The sequence below is a fragment of the Alosa pseudoharengus genome, unplaced genomic scaffold (assembly GCF_046254945.1).
Source record: "Alosa pseudoharengus isolate Yale_2024_CS ecotype anadromous, Long Island Sound unplaced genomic scaffold, YU_APseudo_1.1 YU_APseudo_1.1_scf_18, whole genome shotgun sequence".
Taxonomy (NCBI): Eukaryota; Metazoa; Chordata; class Actinopteri; order Clupeiformes; family Clupeidae; genus Alosa; species Alosa pseudoharengus.
This window is the reverse complement of record NW_027468650.1, coordinates 27,440,983-27,468,844: the sequence shown is the minus strand read 5'-3', so window position 1 is coordinate 27,468,844 and position 27,862 is coordinate 27,440,983. Positions and strand designations below refer to the sequence as shown.

General features: G+C 45.3%; 1 protein-coding gene across 3 annotated transcripts in view; it reads left to right on the top strand.

The window, feature by feature from the left end:
* The window catches only part of ek1 (eph-like kinase 1), a 71,307-nt gene extending 43,817 nt beyond the window's left edge, over positions 1-27,490 (top strand). Inside the window, exons 9-18 of one of the 3 annotated variants that reach the window (XM_076291343.1) lie at positions 7,477-7,544; positions 8,286-8,411; positions 9,215-9,400; positions 17,755-17,816; positions 18,660-18,869; positions 20,576-20,725; positions 22,628-22,816; positions 24,662-24,669; positions 26,346-26,483; positions 27,365-27,490. In XM_076291343.1, coding sequence (XP_076147458.1) covers positions 7,477-7,544; positions 8,286-8,411; positions 9,215-9,400; positions 17,755-17,816; positions 18,660-18,869; positions 20,576-20,725; positions 22,628-22,816; positions 24,662-24,669; positions 26,346-26,483; positions 27,365-27,470 — 1,243 coding nt within the window. In that variant the 3' untranslated portion in view covers positions 27,471-27,490. Of the gene's footprint in view, positions 1-7,476; positions 7,545-8,285; positions 8,412-9,214; positions 9,401-17,754; positions 17,817-18,659; positions 18,870-20,575; positions 20,726-22,627; positions 22,822-24,661; positions 24,670-26,342; positions 26,484-27,364 lie in introns of all 3 variants that reach the window. The other 2 variants (XM_076291342.1, XM_076291341.1) reach the window with 2 other exon arrangements.
* The last annotated feature ends 372 nt before the right edge of the window (positions 27,491-27,862 follow it).

Below are 27,862 nucleotides of genomic sequence, written 5' to 3'. Positions count from 1 at the left end.
GTGTTTAAGTTTGAATTACCAGGATTCAGTGTCTCTTCCATAGAGAAAAGGAAAGTGTGAAAACACGTGCCTGACTGGAAGATGCATATATTTAAAAAAAAAAACTGTGGATAATCTATTTGAAATGTTTTATACAAACAGGTTCGATGTGCTCATGAATATGCATATATGTGTGTGTGATTGCTTAGCTCTGCTACTTTATCTTGATTAAGCCATATAGACTCTATGTCTCATCCCAACAATTATGGGCATGGATGAACCGACACCAGCAGCTCAGTAAACCGATGCGGTCCAGAAGGCTCATAAAAGCTGTTCCATTTCAGCCTCACCATAACGATCAGGAGTGACCAGGGGGCACTAAGCTGTCCTCCAGGGCTTGGAATACAGTTGGATAGATAAAGGATTTTCATGGGTTGGTCTTACTGATGAATACTGGTAGTGTCTGCTGAAGAATACAAACATACAATACCCAAACACTCAGAGAGCTGCTCACTTGTCTCATGTCTCAGTAGCCATGATATCTTACAGTCCAGCTTTTCATCATAAGTCTCCTATGTGGTATAACAACTGTTCTAGAGTCAGTCATTATTGATGTACATGGAGCTTTGACAGATAGCAGGTTGTGCCATCACACGGTCTGGGGTATAGGGGGTGTAGGGCATATGCAGGTCCTTCTGTAATGATTTTAACACTAGGTGCCGAGGCAAGAAGTGTCAGTAGGCCTCCTGCAAGTGTTAAGATTAAAAACTGAGTGTGTAGTGTGTGAGTTTGTGTAAAGAGTTTTCAGCAGGATTGAGCTTTAAAATGTATCACCCACATGAACACACTCACACATACACACACACATACACACTCATTCACTCACTCATGCTCTCACTCACACACATCGAGAGAGTCATTTTTCCTCCTATTTCAATTAGCGTAATGAATGCTGACTCCAGGTTTTTAAGTCGATGTTTTTAAAACACCTCACCCCCTCAGAGGGATGGAGATTTATGACTCCCTGGGCCTCATCCCTTCCCTCTTTTATAATTACCCAAAAGCCGGTAAATCCATTTCTCATCATCCCATCAGAGGGGAACGACAGAGGTTAAAGATGCATCATTCTCAAGAGACATCTTTGTTCTCTATCGTTTCATTTCTGTCTCTCTCTCTCTCTCATTCTCTCTCTTCCTTGCTCGTTTTCTTGCTCCATTTTCTTTTCTGTCTCCTATCATGTTGTTGTTATCTAACAGAGACAGCAGACTTATTCAGTGGCTCCTCATCAGAAACTCCTCCAGCAGTATGTATTAGTCTTGTATGAAAGCAAAGAGGAAAGGGATCAGCTCATCCAAACCATTAATCCCATTTAAACACAGCCTTCCACATCTTCAGTAGGCCAGTTCCAGGTACAGTAAGTCTCGTTTGTTGGGAAAAAAAACACCTTGTGCTCGATACAGCTATCATAAATATTGCATAGATTGCTATACACTCATTGCCGAACAGGACCACCATAGGGAGTGTAACTTATAGCCATTTAAAAAGCTGTTGTAAGCCCCAAACCTGTAAATAATGCATTAAAAGCTATCGCTGGAAGTGATGTGCGGACCATCTGATAAATCATGGTTATTGCTGTACGACACTATTACATATTTATAGGAGTAATTAATTGTAATGAATTCGGAGCGCGCTTGAGATGTTTTATAGATGCAGGCTTTAAAAAAAGTAGTACTGAAAAGTCCTGATAGCCTAACACATGTACTTTGTACCAGTGGATGATGCTACCTCCTAATTGTTGGAGGTAATTTGTGTGTATCTTTCCTTCCTTCCTAATCGTTGGAGGTAATTTGTGTGTATCTTTCTTTAAGCTAATAGATAATGAGTTGTGTATCTCTGTCACTTGTGCTGGAGACCTTGGAAAGCTCATTTTGAAATGAGATCCTAAGCATTTAAAACATCTGAGTTCTCATGAATTTGCTGCCTGGAAGGGTGAGATGGCATGATGATGAATGCTGATCATCAGTGAATCATGCATTTATTTGACTTCCGGCACCTTCTGTGACTATGAGCAAGGCTGTATTTGAACTTGGATTTCAGAGAATTTCTGAGAAACAATAAATCTGATCTGAGCAAGTAGGTGAAACAGAGATATCTTAATTAATGTTTTGATCTCTTGACTTGCGAGTGCAACAGGGTGTAGCATGAAAGTAATGAAGAGACCCTGCTAGCATTGCCTGAAGAGAATCACATTAATAAAAGGGATGGCATCACTGCCTGGAGACCTTATACTCCTGCCTCATTAAAAAAAACATGAACAATGCCATACAAGGACATAGTCAACACCAGCAGTTACTGCTGACCGTGCTGCAGGGTTGTGTCCTTGTCACTGAGAAAATGCACACAGATGCACACATGAGAACAAATACACACACACACACACACACACACACACACACACACACACACACACACACACACACTGTATATGTATGCCTTACCACATGTATGCTCTTTTGCTGGAGGCCTATCATATTGTTCTTGTATTAATGAAAGCCCTGGGTTCCTGTATCTCTGGAAAAGCTCAGGGCCCTGCTCGATGTGGCTGTACTTGAGTGCTTATAAGTCCTGAGAGGCACAAGAGAACTGTCATGACCTTGATGATTTTCTAGATTGTGTCATCAGAAGAGAAAAAGCCGTTCAGACCTCTACTTATGCTAACATAGATTTGGGCATCTTCACTTGAAAATGTCAGGCAAGAATGTTTCCTCATGCAAAAGCATCCAATTCAAAATGGTCAAAGGCCTTTTTAATCCCATATGTGCAATAAAGGCCCTTGAATGATTGAGAGACCTTGTTAGAGTAGACTAATTAAAAGACTGGCTCCTTCACAGACACAGAGAGGTAGTGTATGTCTGACTTTTTTAAAAAATACTCCAGACTGTAGTTCTCCGTGGGTATAATTAATGGGGGATAAAAACCCAGACTCCTGTCTATAAGTCCCAAGTTTGCTTATGCATAGTTTGCTATCTACCCTACCCACAGAGTGAGGGACAAGTGACGTCAACAAAACTTGGTTAAGGAAAAACTTTGAGTCAAATACTTTTCCAGATTGTGTGCATATATTTTTATCACAACATTAAGGGTCCTGAAATGTTGACTAGAATTTCCCAACGCCTGCAGAGTTCTAGCAAGAAGAGCCTTGTAATTTTGGATACAGTTCTGAGTTTCTGTGGACCCGCTGTGAGTTGTGCTGGAACTGCAGCTCTATTGGGGGTGTTTGTCAGAAGTTGGGATTCTGTGTGTGTGTGTGTGTGTGTGTGTGTGTGTGTGTGTGTGTGTGTGTGTGTGTGTGTGTGTGTGTGTGTGTGTGTGTGTGTGTGTGTGTGTGTGTGTGGGGAGGAAGTTGGAGTTTGGTTTTTTTTTTCTTCAAGGTTGAAGATGTACACTCTGCGTCAGCAGTTTCACAGAGGAGAGATGCCCCCCACCGGTTCCCTCATGCTGAGACTCGTTTGAAAAAAAGCAGACGCATGCGCATGGGCCTGCACACGTATGCAATCGTAGATACACACACAAACACACACACACACACACACTCACTCTCTCACATTCTTTCTCTCTCTCACACACACACACACACACACACACGCACACACACACACGCACACGCACACACACACACGCACACACACACACACACACACACTTTCCGCTGTCAAAGAAAAGTATTGAGTTTCTGTTTAGCACCACACACAGAGAAGGAATGAACAGAGCGGCATTGGGGAGAAGAGGAGAAGTAACGCACAATGTCAGCAGAATCAGTGCACGAAGACAGCAGGATTTAACACCTGCAGATAGTGACAGAGCACAGCAGGGAGTGTGCCACAATGCACCGACTGCATGATAAAAAAGATGTAAATTTGAAACAAATAGAGGAGCGTGTGGGTGAAGATTTTGCACGTCTTTATATAGTACAGGGAAACAATATCACATACTGTACCAGAAGCCTGGTATGAAGCTGTATAGCCTGAATTGAGGATGGTATGGAGAGATGTATGTATATGTATATATCATTTCTGCTCTCATGTGTACAAATGAGGACTTGTTTTTAAGGCTATCGAAATAAGGTGCTGGTATATCAACATGGAGTTTATTTGAATGTATTTAAATCAGTATGATTTCAGCATCCCTCTTTGAACAATCCCTCCCAGACCCCCACACCGTGACGGGGGAAGTATTTCATCAGCGCGCAGGAGCAGGGGAGTAGCAGGTGCAGGGGGAGGGTTCAGCACGTAACACCTCAGGGGCCGAGGGGTGGGGGTGGGATAGGAGGGGAGATCAGAGCGAGAGAGGCAGAGCGGGTCGGCAGCTGAGGGAAGGGTGGGGGTGTTGATCTCTCTCTCTCTCTCTATCTCTCTCTCTCTCTCTCTCTCTCTCCCTCTCTCTCCCTCCCTCTCTGTCTGATTACCACATGCCTCTATCAGAAACCCCCCGCCACCAAACACATAGCCACTCACGCGCTCTGCTCTCCTGATCCCCAGATTGCGTCCCCCTGTGTAAGCATGTTCTGGTTAATAGAGCACGTTGTGACCACATGGGGCCACGTGTGTCTGTGTGTTTGTGTGTGTCTGTGTGTGTGTGTGTGTCTGTGTTGGGGGATGGGGTTCTATGTGTGTTAGGGATGGGTACCCAGATGCCTGCTTGCCTGCGGGCAAATCTGGGGGTGTTTGACAGAGGTTGTGGGGGTCTCTAGTAAACAGGTGGATACCCCCCATCCCCACCCTCCCCACGGGACCCACGCTCATCCTCTCTCCTCATTAAAATCACTGAGGGGAAACCACCCACAAGTACCCCACCGAACCCCTTACTTTAACCCCCCTCCCTTTCACACACACACACACACACACACCAGAAGGGGTCCCCTCCCCTAAAGCACCCACCCAGCTGTGTCAAGAATCAACAGGATTAGTAGGATGAATAGAACACTTCCCCAATCCCAGCAGTCAGTTAATAAAGCCCTTCGCCAGAGTCCTGCATTATGTGTTTGTTTCTACAGCCCCTCAATAGTCCCTAAGTAGGTCCCGACAGTGCCTACTAAACCCTCTCTCATAGCCCTCTGTCTATTTCCTCTCAGGCCATACACTTGCCTCAAGCAGACCTTTGGCCCCTGGGTTTGTAGTATCCCCTAGAAAGGGAGAGTGTTAACCAGCAGAGTTTTCCATTAGAGTTCTTCTTTAAAATTGCTTGTTTCTGAAGCCCCCACTCCTGTCTGAGAGGTTAGCATCTACAGACCCCCTGGAGCACAGTCTCGTAGCTAGCTCGCTAGACTCGCTAACCCCCTGCTGGCTGGGTTCTGTTTCAGCTACCGGTTCCTCCAGGCCAGTTACTCTGGTCCTGCCTCATCCCACCCCCCAGGCTGTTATTAGTGGGCAGGGACAGCTGACAGCACCCCATGAAGGCCCCCGGAGATGGAACTCCCCCATATTGATCTGGGATGTTAAGTCAGTGGTCAGAGGTCCGGTCAATTACTGACTGAATGTAAACTGGAGTGATTATAATAGGCCTTTCCCCTGCGGCAGCTGCTGATGGGTTAGCATAGGTCTACAACGGCAGCTGAATCAATTGTCTCATTCTCAAATACTCTTTTTGTATAGTTTTGGATATATTTGTTTTACGTATTTTAAGAATATGAATACAATATATGTATGCAGTGGAGGCAGTTTATTTTAGCTGCAGCTGCAATAATCACTTCAGAATCTGGTGATTGGACTTTGGAATTTAGTAATTTGGTTATTTTTTGTGATTATTTAACTACTATCTGGTGGACGGTTCCTGTCAGTGCTCTGCCATTTGAGTGAATACCTAAGCGTTTGTGCATCTGGTTGCATGCAAGGAGACCCGTGGTGGCCCGGTGTGTGCACTAATGCCAAACAAACAAAGTACGAAAAATGCCATTTCCTTCTCCCTCTCATTGTGAGTTAAGCGTCTCATTAAAAAAGTGCACTTGGCATTAATATTCAGCAGCACATTTTCCACTTCATGGTGTAGGTTTATTGAGCCCTGCTCCCACGGGAGTGGACAGGCTTCTCCATGAACATCTGCTCCCAGATCAGTAGAGCCTTACCTTTGTCTCTCCGAGCTCAGCTTTCCGCTGTTTCTGGCTACCACCATCCGCATACCTTTTCCTGGTATCCCTTAACAGATGGGAGGAGGATTATATGGCTTGGCAGCCCCATGGTTTATTTTCTAGCATGTTCCCTTCACTCTTTCGCTTACACTCCGCTGTGAGTGATCTTGCGTGTCCACGGGTCTCTGCCGAAGGTTGATACGGACGGAAGGAGACGACTAGCGTCACAGGGCCGGATTAGGAACATAATGAACACCGTGACCGGCCGTAAAGAGCCGTCTTCTGTGCTCGCCCCTTTCTCTCCGGGCTGTTCACGTATTCATGATCTAACGGCCGTGCTCTATTCACGGTCCTCCGGGGCTCCTTGGGAGACACCCTGGTCTGTGTCTGTGGAAGGATCTGGCTCTGAGGGGAGACCTGGAGGTGACCGGGATCACTGCCCTCAGGAGCAGCTGCTCCGTCTGGTGTGTGTGTGTGTGTGTGTGTGTGTGTGAGAGAGAGAGCCTGTATGTGTGTGTGTGTGTGTGTGTGTGTGTGTGTGTGTGTGTGTGTGTGTGTGTGTGTGTGAGTGAGTGAGTGAGTGAGTGTGTGTGTGTGTGTGTGTGTGTGTGTGTGTGTGTGTGTGTGTGTGTGTGTGTGTGTGTGTGTGTTTGTCTGTGTGTGTTTGAGAGAGAAAGAGAGAGAGAGAGAGAGAGAGGGGATGAGAGGGAAGGGGGAGCCAAGTCTATTTGTAGGTGTTAAATCAACTCAAGAGAGTGCTCAGGCTGACAGTCACAGACTTTAATAAAGCTGGAGAGTGTAAATTAAACCGTTGGAGATGATGTGATGCCTGTAAATGGAGAGGAAGAAGAGTAGGTCAGTTTTTTTTTACTGCTGTCTGTCTGCTGCTGTCTGGCCTCAACCGTGCTTGCTATCACCACTCTCTGGATCCTCTCTATTTTGTCTTTCCTCTCCGGACTGCAATGTCTGCAAAAGCCTCCATCTCCAGCTCTCCAGCTCCTGTAACCTGTCCATCTGCAGCCCTCGTATAAGTCATCTCATTTCCCTCCTCATCCTCCTCCTCCTCTCTGAAACTCTCCCCTTGAGCCTTTGGTGCTGCAGAGCTTAATCTGACAGCGGCGTTTAACCGTGTTACCCTGTTTTATCCCGGGTCACTGTGCCTCACGGTATTACTCCAGGCAGGAGTTAACACCCTGGGAGCTTACCCAAAAGACTGGACTCTACAGATGTGGTTCTGAGGCTAATCCTGCTGAGTAGAGTCCTGAATATACCATTTTTTATCCAACTGGGCTGCAAACCTGGAAGATATCTGTGTTTATTGGAGAGGAGATTGCTTTGACTGACCAGGGGCTTTGGTATGTGTTTTGTTGCAGACACTGTGGCTACATAAAGGCCAAGCAGGACCCAGAGGAGGAGAAGATGCAGTTCCAACATGGCAGAGGTACAGGACACTTGGCACACACACAGGCACACACACAAACTCTCATACACAGTGACTCAGTGCAGACTACAAGATGTTTGAAATGTGACAGAGAGTACACAGCTACAGTATCTGTATCAGTATCAGAAGTAACATAATATAGGCACCTATACACCCACTATAGTATGTTATCTATATACCCAAATACATTATTCAGTAACTTATAAAGTCCCCAGTCTACATAAATGACCACTTGAACCTCGTTCAAATAGCTCACCTCAAATATAAATCTCTGCCACTCTGAGTGAGATGTCTGAGGCATGTGGGGGAGGAATACCTCTTAGTAACATGTTTGATGGTGTGACAAAAAGCTCCAGTTGTTGAGTGTGGCGTGCGTGCATGTGTTTTTGCCCCCGCGAAAGCTGGCCCCCGTACCAATTTGTCACTTTAAAGTGATCGGGGATGTGCACACTAAGGGCAACGACTGTGTTTGCCGCGGTGTGACAAATGACGCCCGGCCGGCACTCAAGTTGCCTAATGTGTGTTTGCTCTAATGGCACCTCTCGCGCCTGCCAAACGCAGGGGCCTAATGAGGTTGAAAATGTGGTGGCAGCCTCCTTTGGGGAAATGGATGACAACACTAATGAATGATGGAAACTACCCAAATTAAAAAGAAAAAAAAATAAACGATGGAAAAAAAAAACAGATGTTGATTGCCTTCTTTTTTTTTTTTTTCTTGCCGACTTGATATTTTCTCCACAGTCAACCTGCCAGGCAGCCGGACTTACATCCACCCACACACATACGAGGATCCCAACCAGGCTGTCCGAGATTTTGCCCAGGAGATTGATGTGTCCAACATCCGCATTGAGAGAGTGATTGGAGCAGGTAAGGGCTTTTTTTGCTGATGTTCCCTGAACCTTATTAGTGTGCTGCCAAACCCTGATCATGAATAGTAAAAGTAATACTAGTAAAGTAATGCAATGCAATGGGCTAACTAGAAAATCTATCCCTCGCACTTTTTCCATTTTGACAAACATTTTCAGAATCTTCAAATTCTAGGTCTAAACATCTACTCCTTTATGGAAGATCTTCATCAAAGCACCGATGTGACACTTTGTAACTGAGGTTAAATGAATGTTGAATAAATAAAGCACAAGGTAGTGGTTCAGTTGGTACCAAAGCAGGATAGATTGTCCCACAGCATGAAAGGCCAGGTGCCTTCCAAGAAAGCCACAGTCCTGAAGAGCTTTAATCCAGACTTAAGCTGTCACACCTAATGCTACCTATCAAAAAATCCTCAGGACTCGGATTCATTTTATCATTCATATCGTGTATGTGTGTGTGTACACGCACGCACGCACGCACGCACACACATGTGTGTGTGTGTGTGTGTGTGTGTGTGTATTCGAGAGAGACACATACTGTATGTGCAGACATTCTTGGGTAGCTGGGCATGTGTGTGTGGTTGGGTGAATGGGGCTTTGATACGTGAAACTTCACCTAATATGTCTGTTGTGTATGAGTGAGTTTGAATGTGGAGATAAACTTGTGTGTGTTTTTGTTCATATCATATGTGTATATGCACTTATCTAAAAACTCCCTTCTGTTTGCTTTGTGCGTGTGTGTGTGTGTGTGCGTGCGTGCGTGCGTGCGTGCGTGCGTGCGTGCGTGTGTGTGTGTGTGTGCAGGAGAGTTTGGGGAGGTGTGCAGCGGGCGCTTGCGTCTGCCCAGCAAGAGGGAGATCCACGTGGCCATTAAGAGCCTGAAGGCCGGCTACACGGAGCAGCAGAGACGCGACTTCCTGAGCGAGGCCAGCATCATGGGCCAGTTTGACCACCCTAACATCATACGCCTGGAGGGAGTGGTCACCAGATGTGAGTGGCCTCAGCACACACACACACACACACACACACACACACACACACACACACACACACACACACACACACAATGCTGTTTTAACAATAAATTCATGTATAAATATACACGTGAACAAAGATGGAGCTAACCTTGTGAACAGAACATTTATGCCTCACGGAAGAAAAGCTGCACAGTTACTCATAAAAAACACAGAAAAAGGTACTCACCTTGAGATATGAATGCACACACACACACACACACACACACACACACACACACACACACACACACACACACACACACACACACACACACACGCACGCACACAATTTAGTCTCCCCCAGAGCCATATTTGACCTGACTGTGAGCTCTGCAAACATACTGCAGTGCAAACGCATACCTATTAAATGTGTGTGAATATGTAACATGAACCAGAGGCTTTGCAACACACACACACACACACACACGCACGCACACACACACACACACACACACACACACACATACACATATACACACACACCTACTCTGCACCTAACCTCATAAAAACAATAGAATTAGTTATCTCTCACACATCAAAATTTCTAAAGATATTCTCTCGGTCGGCTGTCCTGCGCCACAACCACTCAATCTGACAGGGCGGGAGCACCGAGGCGTTTTTAGCAGCCATGAGGGGAGAAGAAAGGGGCTAATGGTGTCAGTCCTATTCATTATTTCATCAGGGCGCAATTTGCATCACAATGGATGTGGGTTGCAGAGTAGCGGCGAGCGTGTTGGGCTCGCAGCAGCTGTCTGTCACGACGCTGGGCTCCATCATTAACACCCTCCATTCATCCCAGGCTCTTAGTGTGCGCTGATGAGAGCACTGCTGTAATGGATGTAATGGAGGTGTTGTAGCGTACACGCTCATGGATATACACACATACACACACACACACACACACACACACACACACACACACACACAGAGACACACACACAGAGACACATGCAGTATGCATACAGTGACAGGTAGACTACACAGCAACTTGTCTATAGGTAGTGTTAAAAGTGTACAAGGTAAAAGTGTAGAGAACATGTGATCTGCATGGAAGTGACATGTCATTATAGGTAATAGCAGGATCAATTAATTAAATAACTTGTATGTCTGTTAATGGAACACACACACACACACACACACACACACACACACACTAATATGCACACATGTAACACCCACTGGCAGACCAATTGTGTATCCTGAGTAAGGTCATGCATATTTATACAAGGGTCATACATTTTAATTACAAAAAACTCCTAATTGGTCATGGGTTGTTCTTAAAGGGGCGGCATGCATATTAATTTCCACGCATTTTAACAAAGATTAATCCCCTTCAACACTTCTCCTCCCCTAATGCGAAATGCAAATAGCTCGAGCCTTTCTGCACTATTTTGTCCAAACGCTTAAGATTAATGTTACCTCAAAGGAGTGTTTGTCTTCTCCTCTGCCCTTCAAAGGCAGGAGAGATGGTGTGGTCTCTACCCGTGGATGCAGTAATGAATTGGGCAATCTCATTCATTCTGCAAACATTTAGGTTAACAGAGTTCATTCAGTCCCAAAGGAGCTAGAAAATACATATCCAGAGAGAATTAACTAGTAGTATTAACATCATAATACTGTATTATTACTGTGGCTTGTGTTAAATAGTAAGCAGCAGTTGGGAATGTTCGTAATTTCATATGTGAATAGAATGTGAATATTTCATAATTTCAGCTGAAAGTTTCTTGACATTTTTCAAAGTTTCTCAGTTCTATTTCACTTCTGTCACCCTGTCATGAGCTCCATTGATTTTTTTCCCAGCTGGTCATTAGGTGTAGTTTTCAAACAAATGTAACGTCAAAGGCAAGCCAGTGAAAGAATTCATACAATGATACTGATCACACGGACCACAGAATGGTGAATTAGATATAGTATCGTTGCACAACCCTCAGCTATTCTGATCACTTACATTCATATGTTTTTCATTCTTCAGCTAAATTGCGGGTTGATGGGGTACAGTAGATGTTGCTCCATGCAAGCAAAACCATTGGTACTACCTTAATTTCCCAACTAACTACTAGTCGTGGCTTATACATTGATTTTGCTAAACACAAACACACACACACATTCACTCGTACATATAATCACACAAACAGACACACAATAGTGAAATAACAGCTAATATAACAAATGTGTCAAATATGTTTGTAGTTTGTATTTATCAATACATTTGGATATGTGAGTATACATCTGTGATGTGTGTGTGTGTGTGTGTGTGTGTGTGTGTGTGTGTGTGTGTGTTTGTGTTTTGATAAAATGCAATAAGGCAATATGTCTTATTAGGCGATAAGTATCTGCTACTTTGCCCATTGCTCTTTGAATTTGTTTCCGCGAGCTTGGCCCCATGTGTTTCATTTCTGTGTCCATTTTATGTCAGTGTCTTTCATGGTTCCATATGTCTTTATGTGAGCATGGCTATCTCTGTGTGTGTGTGTGTGTGTGTGTGTGTGTGATATGATGATATAATGGCAGGGGTAATAACCCATCCATGAGAGTAATTTCACAGCTCACAGCTCCGGCGTGTGGCGTACAGCAGGCTGAGGTCAGAGGTCACTAACCTCCTGACCCCTTGATACCCACCCAGCTGTCAATCAAACTTCAACAGAGCGAGAGGGAAAATATCTGTGTGTTTGTGCACGTATGTGTGTGTGTGAATGACATTTCTACATCAGTGACCGCATAGCAAAAGTTTTAGATACCAGCTGCTGAGTTTTGCTTGAAATGCGTAAACGCACATGCATCCGATTAAACCATAGTTGTTTAAATACATCTTCATACAAGTGTTCATGTAAGTGTGAGTGTGTGTTGGGGGTGAAAGCATACTATGAAGTGCGCACATCCAAAAGTGTTTCAGCAGGTGCCAAATCAAAAAGGGCATACAAGTGAAAAAGTGAAAGACTTGCACACTGCCTTTGAACGACTCAACTTTTAATAGAAAAAAGACACAACGTTTCGATTTTTCGGTCTTTTTTCTATTAAAAGTTGAGTTCAAAGGCAGTGTGCAAGTCTTTCACTTTTTCACTTGTGTGTTGGGGGTGCACATATGTAAGTGTGTGCAGGTTTCCATGTGAGTGGAAGGATGGTGGAGTTCAAGCTAGCATGCACGGATATTGCACGAGCTGATTAAAATCAAATGTACATGCATCCTCTCATGCATAGAACTCCACCATTCATCCCCCCACCCCATCCCACTCCTCCACCTCCCCATACACCCCCACCACGGCCGTTTAGGAAGTGAACAAAGCAAGCAGGAGGAAGCAGTATATCATTACGCTAAAAGGCAGAGGAGCAGACCACTGATTGAGTGCATTGTTATGCTAATTCTTTCCCGGGCTCCTCCGAGAGACTCGGCCCCCCAGAATAGCACTTTATTCATCACACACACCCCTCTCTATCACCCTCATCTGCCTGCTTCCAAAAAAAAAACAAGCCTGTCGTCGCGCCCATTATCTTCCTATTGTGGGGCTAACTGTCGGATTAGCATGCTTATCTTCCCTCTGATAACACTCATTCCCAGCCCACGTCTGTTGATTCGGTTTTGGGGGCGATGTGTCTTACTCTTTCACTTGTCTTTTTTGTGTGATTTTTTGGCAACTCCCCAATTTAATATGACGGGAGACAGGAGCTATCTGGATGTCTTTGTGAATGCCGAACAATAGAGGAAGCGAAGACCTGATGAGTGCACCTTTTTTTAAAGAACTTCATCAAACGTTTTGTTAGTCAAGGTCAAGAACATTTGTGACATATGTGTGAGACGGAGAGTGAGTTTGTAAATTTGTGAATGTGTGTGTGTGTGTGTGTGTGTTTGTGTGTGTGTGTGTGTGCAGACACGAATAGGAGTACAGTAATTTCCTGTACTGGTATTTAGATGCATTGTGTAAACCACAGGACAGTGTTTTATGCAAGTTAAAAAAACAAAACCACATATTATACCATATTAACTGCCCCTGTGTATTAACCTTATAGCTGATAAAATTTTGCAAAAAATCAATGTGTAAACCTCGGCTATTAGTTGGGAAATTACAGTATTGTGTGTTTGTCACTTTCTATTGTTGCATTTCTGACTATCGGCACTTCATGAGTGACCCATGGTGTCATTTCGTTCCATTACTGTGTCCAACTGCCTCCGGCGAGATGTTGCTCTTCAGTCCAGGTGTTATAACACATGTAACTACAGCGTAATAGACATTCCATTGTGAACAGTGTGAAAGTTAGGCCTCCTCACTAGATAGGCCTGTAAAATCAGAGCACTGTAGCACAGTGTGATAGGCGTCACAGTTGCTGAGTTGGCTCCCCTGCTGTTCTGAGGTCAGTGACCGTGACGCCGGAGAACGGCTCGCCTCCATCATCTCCCGCTGACCCTGGATTGCAGCTTCCTCTTTCCCCTTGAGCTGATAAGGAGGAGTGCGATGATAATATCAGCCTTGATTAAAGGCAGCAACGGCACCAGGGGCCCAAGTTCAGATTTAGAATCAGCCGTGGATGGCAGCCAAGCCCGGTCGGGGCACGAGGTTTCGCTTTAATCATTCCCTCCGCCCACACACACACACACATACACACACGCAAGCCCGGCGGCAGTAGAAGAAAGGGAGTAATTATTCTGCTCTGCTCACCTAAGAGTGTCGGCCAGCTCGTTTGGGGAACATCAATCAAGGGAGATAACCTGCAGCAGCGGGTGAAGCGCTCCTGACTCATCTTCATAATGAACTCATCACAGCCCCCCCCCCCACACACACACACACACACAAACACACATACAAGCGCACGCACACACACACACACACACACACACACACACACACACACACACACACACATACTCTCTCATACACACATTTATTAATTATATTCTTGTTTATGATTAATAATATAGAGAAAAATGACTGACCTTTGATTCATTCCATGGTGTTTCTGGAGTGATATCAGATATGCAGATATGCATCTCTGTGTGACTGTGAGAGTGTGACTGGGGGAGTGTGTGGGTGTAGTCTCCATAGTGCAGACATAACTTAGTCTATACCAATTGATACATTAAGTATGATTTATGACATGTATATTGTACTGTATACAGAAATCAATAGTGTAGTTATTTGTCTTTGACAAATTCAACTTCTGCTCTCATGAATAACTGGATAATCAACCTTATCAGTTTTTAGTTTTCAATCACAACTAAACTTGTAAGGCTGCTTCCCTGTACATTGACTAAGCCGTGTCCTAGACAAACTGCTTTTCAACAATAAGTATCTTCTGTCCTAAGTTATCAAAGTGAGATAAGATACTCAGTCAATTGCTATTATTTTACCTTGCTACCGAAGTGTGTGTGTGTGTGTGTGTGTGTGTGTGTGTGTGTGTGTGTGTGTGTGTGTGTGTGTGTGTGTGTGTGTGTGTGTGTGTGTGTGTGTGTGTGCATATCTTTTATATTTGTTTATATCTGTTAAGTTAGACAGCCTTTCTCTTCTTTAGATAGAACAAACAACTTGTGTGCACCATTGTCCTTGTGTTCATCCTTTCATGAGGACACAGAGACACAAACACACACACACACACATACACACACATACACACAGCCATCAGGCAGGAGTGCGTTGCGGGAGGAAGGTTGCTGTCAAAGCGATTTGTCCTGCATGGTTTGCTTTAACATACACACTCACACCGCTAGGCCTACCTCTCTCCAACCCTGCTATGGTTGCTATGGTTGCCATGGGACAAACACAGACATGATATACTCAGAGTGACAGCACAGAGAACCCATAAAGACACACACACACACACACACACATCTGCAAACACACACACATACATGTATGTACCACTGTGCAAACCTAGGCACACACATAGCACTGGCTCACAGCCTTGATGCGCACACACACACACACATACTGTACACACACACACAAATGTGCATATATCGCCTTTAGATTAGCACGAGATAGATGTTTGAACTAGAGTGAACCAGAGCCTTGCACACTGAATGAATGAGACAGCAGTGAGCAAGCACTTCCCCTGTGATAGCTTTCCATTTCCACACACAATCAAGGCACATTAGTATCTCCCTGGTCTGGAGTGACTTGTAAGCCTGGTAGGCTTTCCTTAACCTGTTGCCGTTTAGTGAGACCTTAGTTTGACCTTTCACCCCTGCAAGGTCCCAAAGCAGGCACGGGGTGACAGCCCTTACAGCGTGTGCTTCGCTGACTCCAGCTGAAAGGGGCGTCGTCCTGCCACATCTGCCCCGAGAGGGAGCGTGCCGGGACTGAGGTCACGTCCTGAGAGAGTCGTGGGGGTCAGCAGCGTGGCTGACAGCATGGCAGCTGAGAGCAGAGCTCAAGGGCAGATGAGGAGAGGAGGAGAGAGAGAGAGAGAGAGAGAGAAAGAGAGAGAGAGGGTCAGAGTGTGTGCAAGAGAACACAAGAGAAAGAGAGTGAATCACCAAAACCTGAGAGAAAGAGAGGCAGAGAGAGAGAGGGGGATAGAGAAAAAAAAAGAGAGAGGGAGAATGGATGTGAGGGAGGTGCACCCACATCAGCGACAGATGATTATCAGGCTAGATTAATGTTGGCAGCCCCTGCTGAAGCTGTGTGTGTAGGGGGGAGCAGTGGGGGGCTGGTTGGTGTTGGTGGTTGTGATGGTGGAGGGTGCTTGATTGACAGCATGTTATTTCGCCTGGGTTTCCAGTAAAAGGGATGGGGGTTGGGGGGTGCTTTTAATCACTTTTTGAAACGCAGGTGTGAAGATTTCACTTCCTCCCCCTACCTTTGCCATCACTACTCAGCTTTGTGTGTGTGCCTGTGTGTGTGTGCGTGTGTGTGTGTGCGTGTGTGTGTGTGCGTGTGTGTGTGTGTGTGTGCGTGTGTGTGTGAGTGTGTGAGAGTGTGTGAGAGTGTGCATGCACACATGTGCATATGTGTGTGTGTGTGTGCGTGCACGCGTGAGTGTGTATATATGTGTATGAAAGAGTGAATGAATGGCTTTCGTATGCATATATCTGCATAAATACATAAATATGCGTACGTGTATGCATGTGTATCGCACAATGTATTTGGAAAATGAAACCAAAAAAAGGGCTGCAGTTTGGAGGATCTGCAGTTTTCAGAAAAATGCCAAAGCAAGGCAATCACTGTTCCATCTCTGCAACAGTAGGTGGGTCCTCCATATGGGAACAGGCTTGTTTTGTGCCCTCACTCTAACTGTTTATCTGTGTGTCCTGATGAATTATTAATCTGTTAGCCTCTTTATGCAGTAGTTGCACAGCATAAGGTAGATGCACTATGGTGTGACCTCTTTCTGAATGATTTGGGTCTTTTGTCTTGGATATTTGTCTTACCTTGAGATCTAAATAAAAGTATGTGTTGGTGTGTGTGTGTGTGTGTGTGTGTGTGTGTGTGTGTGTGTGTGTGTGCGTGTGTGCGCGCATGTGTGTGTGTGTGTGTGTGTGTGTGCATGCGCACTGTAATGAGGCAAACACTTTCTCCCATTAGTGTTTTTCTTCTTCTTTTTTTGTCACTCTCCTCTCCCTCTCTCCCCCTCCACTCTGCAGTCCTATTCATCTCTAAGACTCCCCCCAGGACCCACACCTCTTTATTTCTCTCACCATCGCTCCCTTGTTCTGCCTCTTTCTCTCTCTGTCTTTCTCCATCTCTCTCTCACACACCACTTTTTTGTTGACCTCTCTCTCCCTTTCCTCCTCGAGCATACTCGTTTTCTCACAATACGCCTTCTCTCAGTCCCTCTCCTCTACCCCTCCGTTCCATATCCTTCTTTCCCTACCTCCACCCAGTTTATCTACATCCCTCTCTCTCCACCACCACCCCCCCCTCTCCTGTAGGAGCTCATTACCATGTATGGTATTTCTGGACGGAGATATTCTCTGCGGACAGCTCGCTCTAATTATCCTGCTGACGGTTATTGAGAGCTTTGATTAGGGGGCTGTCAGTATGACTAACAGGCAGCAGGTACACGTGAAAAAGAAAGGGACAGAGAGAGGGAGAAGGAGGGGTGCGGGGAATGGAATCGTCTCTCTCTCTCTCACTCTTGGTCTTTCCATCTCTCTTTGTTGATTCAGAAATTAATTAAATATGGGACGTGAGAGGCATCGTTTGTTTTGCATACTGTATGTGCCTCTCACTCTCTTTCTCTCTCATGTCCTTTTTGCTGTGTCGAAAGAAAACTGATTTCAAAACCTTCCTCTCCCTCCTTCTCTCTTTCACATTTTATTCTCTTTCTATCTTTCTTTCCATCCCCTCTCTTTCTCTCTCTCCCACTCTGCTCTATCTTTGTTTTGTCACACTGTAGGTAAGCCAGTAATGATCATAACAGAGTACATGGAGAACGGCTCTTTGGATACCTTTCTAAAGGTGAGTTGAGTGGCGTGGAACAAAACCCTGATCGCCTCGAGGAAATCTGCTTCTTTTGTTTCAATGAAATGTTTAAACACACACACACACACACACATACACACACACACACACACACACACACACACACACACACACACACACACACACACACACACACACACACACACACAAATACTGATTTTATTGCTTCCTCCCAGTCTCGCCTCCCAGCTCAATCTGGCACGGGAAACATGGAGTGAGGGAGTCTTGTGATGAGAAATAAGACAGATAAAAAGATGGATAAATGACAAGAAGATGATCTCTTCTGAAAGTTTGCCTTTCCGGGCAGAGGGCCATAATGAAACGTCATAAATATTTCCCATTGCTCACATGAAAAGCCAGGGTGATTGCAGAAGCCGTGCAGTGCATAGAAATGGCCACAAAAAAGGGAGGGACGCGTTTAATCAGCAGACTCCTGATTTAAGGATCACTCCCAGGCTGAAATAAAGAGCTTATCTGTTCAGAGTGCTTTCTAAGAGGGGAGGAACTGAAGAGTTGCATGAATCGAGTTAAACGCTTTGATCCACATTTTGTCCCATTAATAATTTGTGTGAACACTGCATTGCAAATATCGGAAAATAACAAAGCATCTGTGAGCAGTTGACTAATTTACGATGCAGCTTGTGGTTTAGGATAATTCCTTGCTTAATGCTGTACTCTGTTCACAAATCATGACAAAAATAATCACATCACACGGATGTGTGAGAACAAACATGGATCATATCCAGTAGTTCTAGTCATGGAGATAAAACTGTCTAGAGATAAAACTGACCTTCCCTGACTGGTGTGGCTCTTTTGCAGAAGCACGACGGCCAATTCACCGTCCTTCAGCTCCTAGGCATGCTGAGGGGCATTGCGGCGGGCATGCAGTACCTGTCCGAGATGAACTACGTGCACCGTGACCTGGCCGCCCGCAACATCCTGGTTAACAGCAACCTGGTGAGCAAGGTGTCCGACTTTGGGCTGTCACGGGTCCTGGAGGACGATCCGGATGCTGCTTACACAACCCGGGTGAGTCTACTCTACCAGGGCACCCTGTTTTACCATGATCCCACTGAACCTGACTGAGTGCTGACCTGACTGGTATGAATAAAAGCATGGTAGCATATGAATTTAAAGATGCTGAATCCATTACAAATAAAAAATAGTCTCTTTCAGAGATTCCTCTATCTCTCTCTATCTCTTTCTTTCTCTCTTTTGTCTTCGTCCTCCTTCCTTTGCTGTGGCCTCTGATGAAACAAGGAGAGTGGTTTTGTTGGTCAAGCCTTAAGCTTTTTACACCTGCATTCTCTGCTTAGCTGCACTGTTGGTGACAAGGTGTAGCCCCAACAGCTCTCTTCTTTTTCAAGTTGTTTTGAAATTGAGTAATGCTGAAAGTGCTTGTAAAAAATGTACTCATGTAATGTTTTTTTAGATGTATACTGAGACCTCGGGAAGGGGTGATGGAGTCTAGCTTCTCTGAAATATGTGGTGAGAATGCCTGGTGAATGTGGATGTCACTGACCTTGGACAGCGAATTACAGCACGATCAAGGACATACTTTGAATTGCATTGCCACAGAGCTGTGTGTCATAGCAAGTTAATTATTTTCTCACTTCCAGTTGGCAAGTGTTGAATATGTGCAAACAAGGGATTCTTTATCTGTCCCTGTGTGTGTATGCCTTTTGTCTGTCTGAGTGTGTGCCTTGAGTTGTTAACCTTCAGTACCTGTGAAAATCTAATTGCAGCGGCTATAAGTGCCATGGGTCTCAGTGCTAATGGTAATAAAGGTGCAATATGGGATAGTGGAGAAGATGGCGGCTGGATAAAGACAGAGAGAGAGAGAGAGAGAGAGAGAGAGAGAGTGAGAGAGAGAGAGAAAGCACCAGGGGGGAGAAAAGGAGGGAGGGAGGATGGGGCCTGGACCAGATTGCAATCATCAGCTGAGCAGCGTCACCCACGAGCACAGCCATTATCACGACAGGGGCCCCTTGCAGCCTCCGGAGCTGATCCAATTCAGCACCACCGTCCCACATTGTCCAGGGGTGGGGGTGGGGGGTGGTGGGCTGGTCAGTGGTCTATGGATGAAATTACATCCCTCCCTACTCAAAACTAACCCCCACCATCACCGCCCTAGCCCACCCCAGTGGTATGCAGTATTTGTGGGGGGCATGGTTGGAGGGAGGGGGAAAGGGAGAGAAACATGGGGCAATAATAAAAAGAAATGCCTTCTGCCTCTAGAAAAAAATGTGCCTCTCAGCAGGATTCTCTCGGCTTCTCATCATCCTCCAATATGGAATTGATTCACCACACAGGTGGGATAGCACAGAGAGAGAGAGAGAGAGAGAGAAATAACACCCATCCTGTTATACAAAACTGTTTACACTGCCAGTGGAATTGCCCCCCTCTTGTGTATTTTGAGTGGATTTGGGTCTGTATCTCCAAATTATTGTTTTGATTTCTTTTCTTTTTTTTTCGGTGTGAGAATTTGTGTTTTTGCCAAAAGCTTGCTCTCAAGGCATCTCACCTGATAATTTCTTTTGAAATGACAGCTCTCTCCCCTGTCAACAACCATCTCAGCTACCTGTCACTTGTTATGGGGCTCTTGTGCATTTCTCCTGTTGACAAGTTAAGCCATTTCCTGATGAGACATCTCCCTGCTTCTGAGTGGAATATAGAAGTATAATTAGAAATGAAATAGAATTGAATGGGAGTGTAAGTGTCCATCTTATTCACAGGGTGGTAAGATCCCTATCCGCTGGACTGCGCCGGAGGCCATTGCCTATAGGAAGTTTACCTCAGCCAGTGATGTATGGAGCTACGGCATTGTCATGTGGGAGATCATCTCTTACGGAGAGCGGCCATACTGGGAAATGTCCAACCAAGATGTGAGTACACATATGTGCGCGCACAGACACACAGACAGACAGACACACACACAGACACACACACACACACACACACAAACACAAACACACACATACACACTTATGCAGTCACAGTCAAATAATCTTATATACCTACTTTACAGACATACAATAAATTATGGTCTCCATAATTTTCCAAATTGGAATGTTGGGATCTGTACATAGGCGTGCCCTTCAATCCGACACACAAGACAAACACAATGTCATAACATGCATAGATGCCTCTATCATCAAGCACAGATGTCTTGTCTTGCTTAATATGTATGGAGGTTGAGCCAAATTTCAGAACATGAGTTAGATTCCTGTGAACTCTGAATGGCACGCCGTGTCTGTAAGCAACCTAAATAGAAACCAAATGGACAAACCGCCTCTAATGTGTGCCACTTCAGCTCATCCATAAGAAACTCACAGCAAGACAGCCTATGCTCCCTATAGGTTTTCTCATATGTAGGTGGTATCGTTTCTCTCTCCCTCTCTCTCTCTCTCTCTCTCTCTCCCTCTCTCTCATTCTCTCCCTCTCTCTCTCTCTCTCTCTCCCTCTCTCTCATTCTCTCCCTCTCTCTCTCTCTCTCTCTCTCTCTCCTTCACCCATTTCCTCCTTTTTCCCTTGAAGCGCACACATGCATAGTGTACTGTATATTGATTGCCGTTGCAGACCTCACATGTCCTCCTCTCTCACATTTGATTGAAACCTCATGGCATGAACTGATCCACTCAAACACTGCTTTGGCTACACACACACAGACACACACACACACACACACACACACACACACACACACACACACACAGAGTAGTTCAACAGGACAGCTCTATTACTGACATGTGTGTGTGTGTGTGTGTGTGTGTGTGTGTGTGTGTGTGTGTGTCTGTGCTTGACAATCCCTCTCCTTCACTTCACACAAAAAGGTAAAAAGATTAGACGCATCTGGAGATGGTGAACGCTTCCAGACTTCTATCCACAGGAAGACTTTCATTCTTTTCCTTTCTACTTCTTCTTCTTCTTCTTCTTCACCTTCTTCTCTATCAGTTTCATCTTCATCTCTCTCTCTTTCTCTCTCACACCCCCCCCTCTCTCTCTTTCCTGGATTTGAAACCCTGTGGTGGTGAGATCCTGGACGATGTTTTCCACATCTGAAGCTCAGCTCATTTATTTATCTCCGCCCTGGGAGGCCTCCACTGCCAGGATCATTTTTTTTATTTCCTCTCCGTCATCCTCGGCTGACGGGAAAGAGATTTGGCGAGACGATGCTGGATGGCGGACCGCTCACATCACAACAGGGACAGAGAGAGCCTTGGCACACTGGAGAGAAGCTTTATTTATTCAATCAACATGGCTTTAGAAGTACACCCTTACATCTCCAAATAACCACACGCACATACACACACACACACATACACACACACACACACCTCGCTCCCACACTTCTCAACGAGCACTCTCGGCCCCTGCATCTCTGCGAGAATAGCCCTGCTAGGGAACAGTCGGCATAATGTGAACACTTGCATCCGGTGCGCTAATGGCCGTGTCAGCTGCCAACTAGCTGAAATGAAACACGGCTCCTCTGGGCTGAAGCATCTGTGGTCTGATTGCGAGGGCCACTTTGAAGTTACCCTATTTTTATTTATTTTCTTTTCTCAGCAAATATATATATATATATATATATATATATATATATATATATATATTATGAAAACGCTGCAGTCCACCTCATTATAAAATGTTGTGATGTCGCCTGAACCATCTTAGACTCTTAGACAACTGTGCCTGCAGATACTTTGGTGGTCATTGTAAATATCTGTCCACTGCTTGTCCACTGTGCTGTATGCCCTAAAAACACCCATTTCTCTGTCCCACCCCAGGTTATCAAGGCCATAGACGAGGGCTACCGGCTGCCGGCGCCCATGGACTGCCCAGTCGTGATGCATCAGCTGATGCTGGACTGCTGGGAGAAGAACCGCAGTGAGCGGCCCAAGTTTGGCCAGATCGTGTCCACCCTGGACCGTCTCATCCGCAGCCCCAGCTGCCTGAAGCCCCTGGCCAACAGTGCTGTCTGGTGAGTCCAGTATAAGCTCATACTATTCCCTAAGTGAAGGGCCCTCTAGTCCAGGAACAATAACTACATAGACAGTTGTGACAAATACAATATGAGCGTCCACACTAACCAACAATAAGGAAAGTCTCTCCTCGTGTTAATGAATATGATACGTGACGTGATGTATACTGATTGGCTGTCAGCTTTTTTTTTTTGTTCTCCATGTTATTATCATTATAGTATGCAGTGTGGATGTTGTCATTCATATTAGCTAGAGCAATACACAAAATGTTGTTTTTCCCATTATCATTTTAGTTATCATTCCTGGTGTGTATGGCCCTTTAGTCTTGTGTTCTTGTGTTTTAAAGGTGTTCTCATGGTGTGTGCACCAGGAATACTTGTATTCTTACACAATCAACTTGTTGTAGTTGGAGCCACCCTGTGTTCTATTTACTTAACTTTTCAAGAATACATTGGGTACTTTTTAATATTACATTTAGGACATGCTTATTTACTAGCAAATGAGTGTAATAACACATTCAGTGGCTGTGTCCGAAACTAAAGAAAACAAACCTGCCTCCTAAGATAGTATTTGGTGGCAGCGAGACAAGTCCAAATCAAATATTGGTATAAAATGCTAAGATACCTTTGCTTTGCCGGATTTTGAAGGCAGCGTACATGTACCCTTCCTGCTGCCTTCAACCAAAAATACTGTAGAACATCTCTGCTTCAACTACCGCTGATTAAAGTCAGCTGTCGGTGTCCTGGCAACAGCGTTCTGTGTTGCTATCTTGCTAAGCCGTCCAAAACAAAGTTCATAGCTGCCACCTTGGTGCCTGCTATGGCAAGTGACTCACTAGACAGTTGGAGGCAGTGAGGCAGCAGGCAGCTGCCTTCTGTTTGGGACACAGCCTCTGACTCTTTCTTGGATGCCGTCTTTGTGAAAGGCCTTGCAACTCTTGTTTCTGTCCTCATTTCGGTCAGTGTTCCTCCCTCCGCTCAACTCACTCAAACCTCCTCTACATACCCAGAACAGGACTCAGGACCATGGGAGATTTCTGTGGGCTTTCTGTGCTGCTGCCCCACGTCTGTGGAATGCCCTCCCTGACACCTTGAGGGCACCACAAGACATTTCTTTTTAGCAAAGCTTTTGGTCCCCTTTAGATGTTTTTTAAAACCTTTTCTTTTTTTCTTTTTCCTTAAACTGCTTACCTTTTTTAGTTTTTAACCTGTAGCACTTTGAGATCTACTGTATGATGAAAAGAGAATTATAAATAAAATGTATTATTATTATTATTATTATTATTATTATTAGTATTCCTCCCTCCTATTCCTTCACTCTCTCCCTCCATCCAGCTTCACTACTGCAAGCCCTCAGTTCCTCAAACGAAAGCAGCCAATCATGTACAGCTTAGCTTCGCACCCTCTCTATCCTTCCCTTCCTGGAAATAAAACTCAACTCAACTCAACTCAACCCTCAGCTGGCTGCCTCCGTCACTCCTGCCGACCCCCAGCACCCCCAGGCCCATTTCCTCCCCAACCCAGAACACCCCCAACACACACACACGCACACGCATGCACGCACACACACACACATGCACACACGCACTCATGCATGCACGCATGCACATACACACACACACACACACACACACACACACACACACGCACGCATGCATGCACACACACACACACACACACACACACACACAGACACAGACACACGCACACACTCACACATACACTCACACACAAACACACAAACACACACACACACACACACACACACCTCCCCTCATGCTCCCGCCGATGTTCCGCTGAGCTCCTCTGTTCTTGCTCATACTTTGGTGCTGACCCTGAGGCAGGAAGGCAGGCAGGCGTTTGACACCCTCCTTTAATAGCAAACAAATGAAACGGCCTGCTTTGTCAGCTGCCTGTGTTGTCAGCTTCTTTGTAGGCTGTTCGGAGTGCCTGGCCAATTGAGAAACCATTGAACCGAAAAACACTGCCGAGTGCTGACATTAGGAGGCCATTTTGGCTCCGGTTAAGTCGAGACGCCTTGGGTAGTGTTTCCAAGAGGGTGGAGAAGTCCTGCGGGCGAGAAACATGCCGTTAAATCAGACACAATTTTACGGCTCCACCGGAAGGGGTGGTGTGTGTGTGTGTGTGTGTGTGGGGGGGGGGGGGGGGGGGGGGGGGGGTGATGAGTCACACGCAGTAGAATCATATTCGCTCCAGACAGCGATCTGATTGGACTCCCCGCTAACCTCAACCCAAGCTGTCACCCACGTCTGTTTCTCTTCTTGGTGTAGTGCTTTTAAGTGTGTGTGTGTGTGTGTGTGTGTATGTGTGTGAGAGAGAGAGAGAGAGAGTGGGAAATATCATCTCCCCTGTACTTTCCACAGGGACACAACTTTTCAATAGGAAGCAGATGGCAGTGGTAGCTATGGTGGTAGTGGTGCGTGTGTGTCGACTATATACTTCTATCAAAAGAAAAAGCTATTCTGGTTTTACTCCACCTCCAACAACATAGTGTCACTGCTTTCTTTCCTCAGTCTACACAGTGTGAGACTGTACATGCATGTGTGTGTGTGTGTGTGTGTGTGTGTGTGTGTGTGTGTGTGTGTGTGAGTGAGTGAGAAAGGTAGTAATGGTGTGTAATCAGGCCCTCTGCCTGATCCTGGGAGTCTAGTGTCAGCCTCTACTGGCTCAGACTGCTGATTAATCTTGACAAGCTCCTTTACCTTGCGGCCTCTCTTTCCTTTTTCTCCTCTCTCCTTCACCTCCTCCCTTGCCCTTCACCTCTTACTCTTTCTCTTTTTTCCCTCTTCACCCACCATCCTTACCCCTCCTCTCTCTCTCTCTCTTTCCCTCTCTCTCTCTCTCACTGTTGTTTCCTGCCTGCAACATGGATCAAGGCTGTCTCTTTGGCCCAGAGGAAGAAGCAGCCCTCTGATTGGCTCACTGTAGGAACCAACTCGCCGTGTAGCTTCTCCTCCAGGAGACAAATAATAAAAAATAATAAAAAAAATGACGAGAGAGGAAAATCAATCTGGCCTCGTTTGATTTCCAAGCTGAGAACTCCCAGCGTCTCTCCGGCAGCACTGTGACTGAGGAAGGAGGACGGTGTTTTTCTTTGAGGAGCGCGGGGGCTTTTTGCTCGGCGCCGGTGGCACAGGCGTCACCGTGTCAGATTGTCACCGCAGCTCACCAAAATCACACTGACTGTTTTTTTTTTTTTTTTTTTTTTTTCGTTTCGGACAGACCTCACCCTGTGGAAAAACACATCACGGATCATGTTCCCTTTCCATTTAGACAGAGGCTGAACAGTCCTACTGAGATCACAAGCAGAGAAATTATCCCTCATTCCAGTGGCCCAATCCTAATAACATGACAATGTACAGTGTATGCAAATAAAATGCATTCCAAAGGCTATAATAACCAGTCCATTATCACTGATGAATGCTATAATGATTAAGACGTGTTTGGCACAAACCCAAAGGGAGGCGAGGCTGACTCATTGTGGTCCTGTCCTGCATCCACAGGGAGGACCCCCCATCTCCAGAGGCAGGCGTCAGCACGGTGGAGGACTGGCTAGAGTCCATTAAGATGAGCCAGTACAAGGATCACTTCACCACTGCTGGTTACGTCACCCTGGACTCTGTGCTGTACGTCAGCGCCAGGTAACACCCTCCACACTACTGACCTTACCTCACACATTGACTAGTTCTTGAGAGGTCTTGATCTGGGCTCTGTACTGTAGTCCTAGTTAAATTACTGAAAGATAGATAGATAGATAGATAGATAGATAGATACTTTATTGATCCCCAAGGGGAAATTCTAGGGTCTCAGTAGCATACAGACATCACACACAACATGCACTTACAGCAGAAATGGTAAACATAAGTATAAGTATAACATATAACTAAACTCCTCTGTACAATAAAGACAGTAGAAGATAATAAAACTAACAAAACTAAATACTAAATATACTATATAAATTAAAATTAAAAAGTCCAATGTGCTTGAGGGTGATCAAGCATAAGACGCTTGTAGTGACAGGGCCGGGACTGGTAAGGTGCTCAAGGGAGTGAGTGTCATGGTGAAAGTGCAAAAAGTAGTCCAACCATAGTCCTTTAGTTATGTGTGCATGGTAAGGTCATGGTAAGATGACGCTAAAAGATACTAAAAGGTGCTTTAAGATTGATTGATTGATTGATTATTAATTTGCTTGCTAGCTTATTTACTAGGTTTTGCATGTGTAATAATGAAAACAATCAGACAGATAAAGTTGAGAAATACTACAGCAGAAATCGCTTAGAGCAATCGGTTTACATTCCTTCCACATCAAGTGCTACACATAAGCAAAGCACTTAACTGACAGAGCCCTAATGGTGCTCTTTAGAGACTGCTTTAGAGAGGTCCTGGAATTGATTGTCTAAAAGCAGTTTATAGATGACAAGCAGACACAGTACATCATAATGAAAGTTTGTCAAGTACAGCTAAGCTATTCAAGCTAATTAACTCATCTTCTCTTCTCTTTGCCTTCTCTGTCCTCCTCTAGCGAGTTGGGGAAGTTGGGTGTGGCTCTGGCAGGCCACCAGAAGAAGATCCTCACCAGCATCCAGAGCCTCCAGGCCCAGCAACAGGGAACCCATGTCCAAGTATAACACTCTGCTCAAAGCGTCCCTTCAGCCTCACAGAGACAGATAGGGGGGGGCCCTGGGTCTCCTGCCCCCCAGGGAGAGAGAGGTTTTGGGGGGAGGGGGTCCCTCCACCAGTAGAGTCCTTCAGTCCATCCACCCTGAGAAGCTTTTGCTAGCCTCTCCACAGCCGAACCCTGGAAGGAGGATTGTGTAACTGTCTGACAGAACATCATCTGGAGGACCTGTTGTGCTGAAGGGTTGATCATTACATCTTGTGGATTTTTTAAATCCAGATTTAGAAAGACACACCAGAACACTTTTCTTTTTTGCTATCTGAAGTGGAACACATGGACCAACGCACCTCGACAAGGGGTCAACACGGCACTTTGACGCCCATTGAAGACTTTGTACAGAAA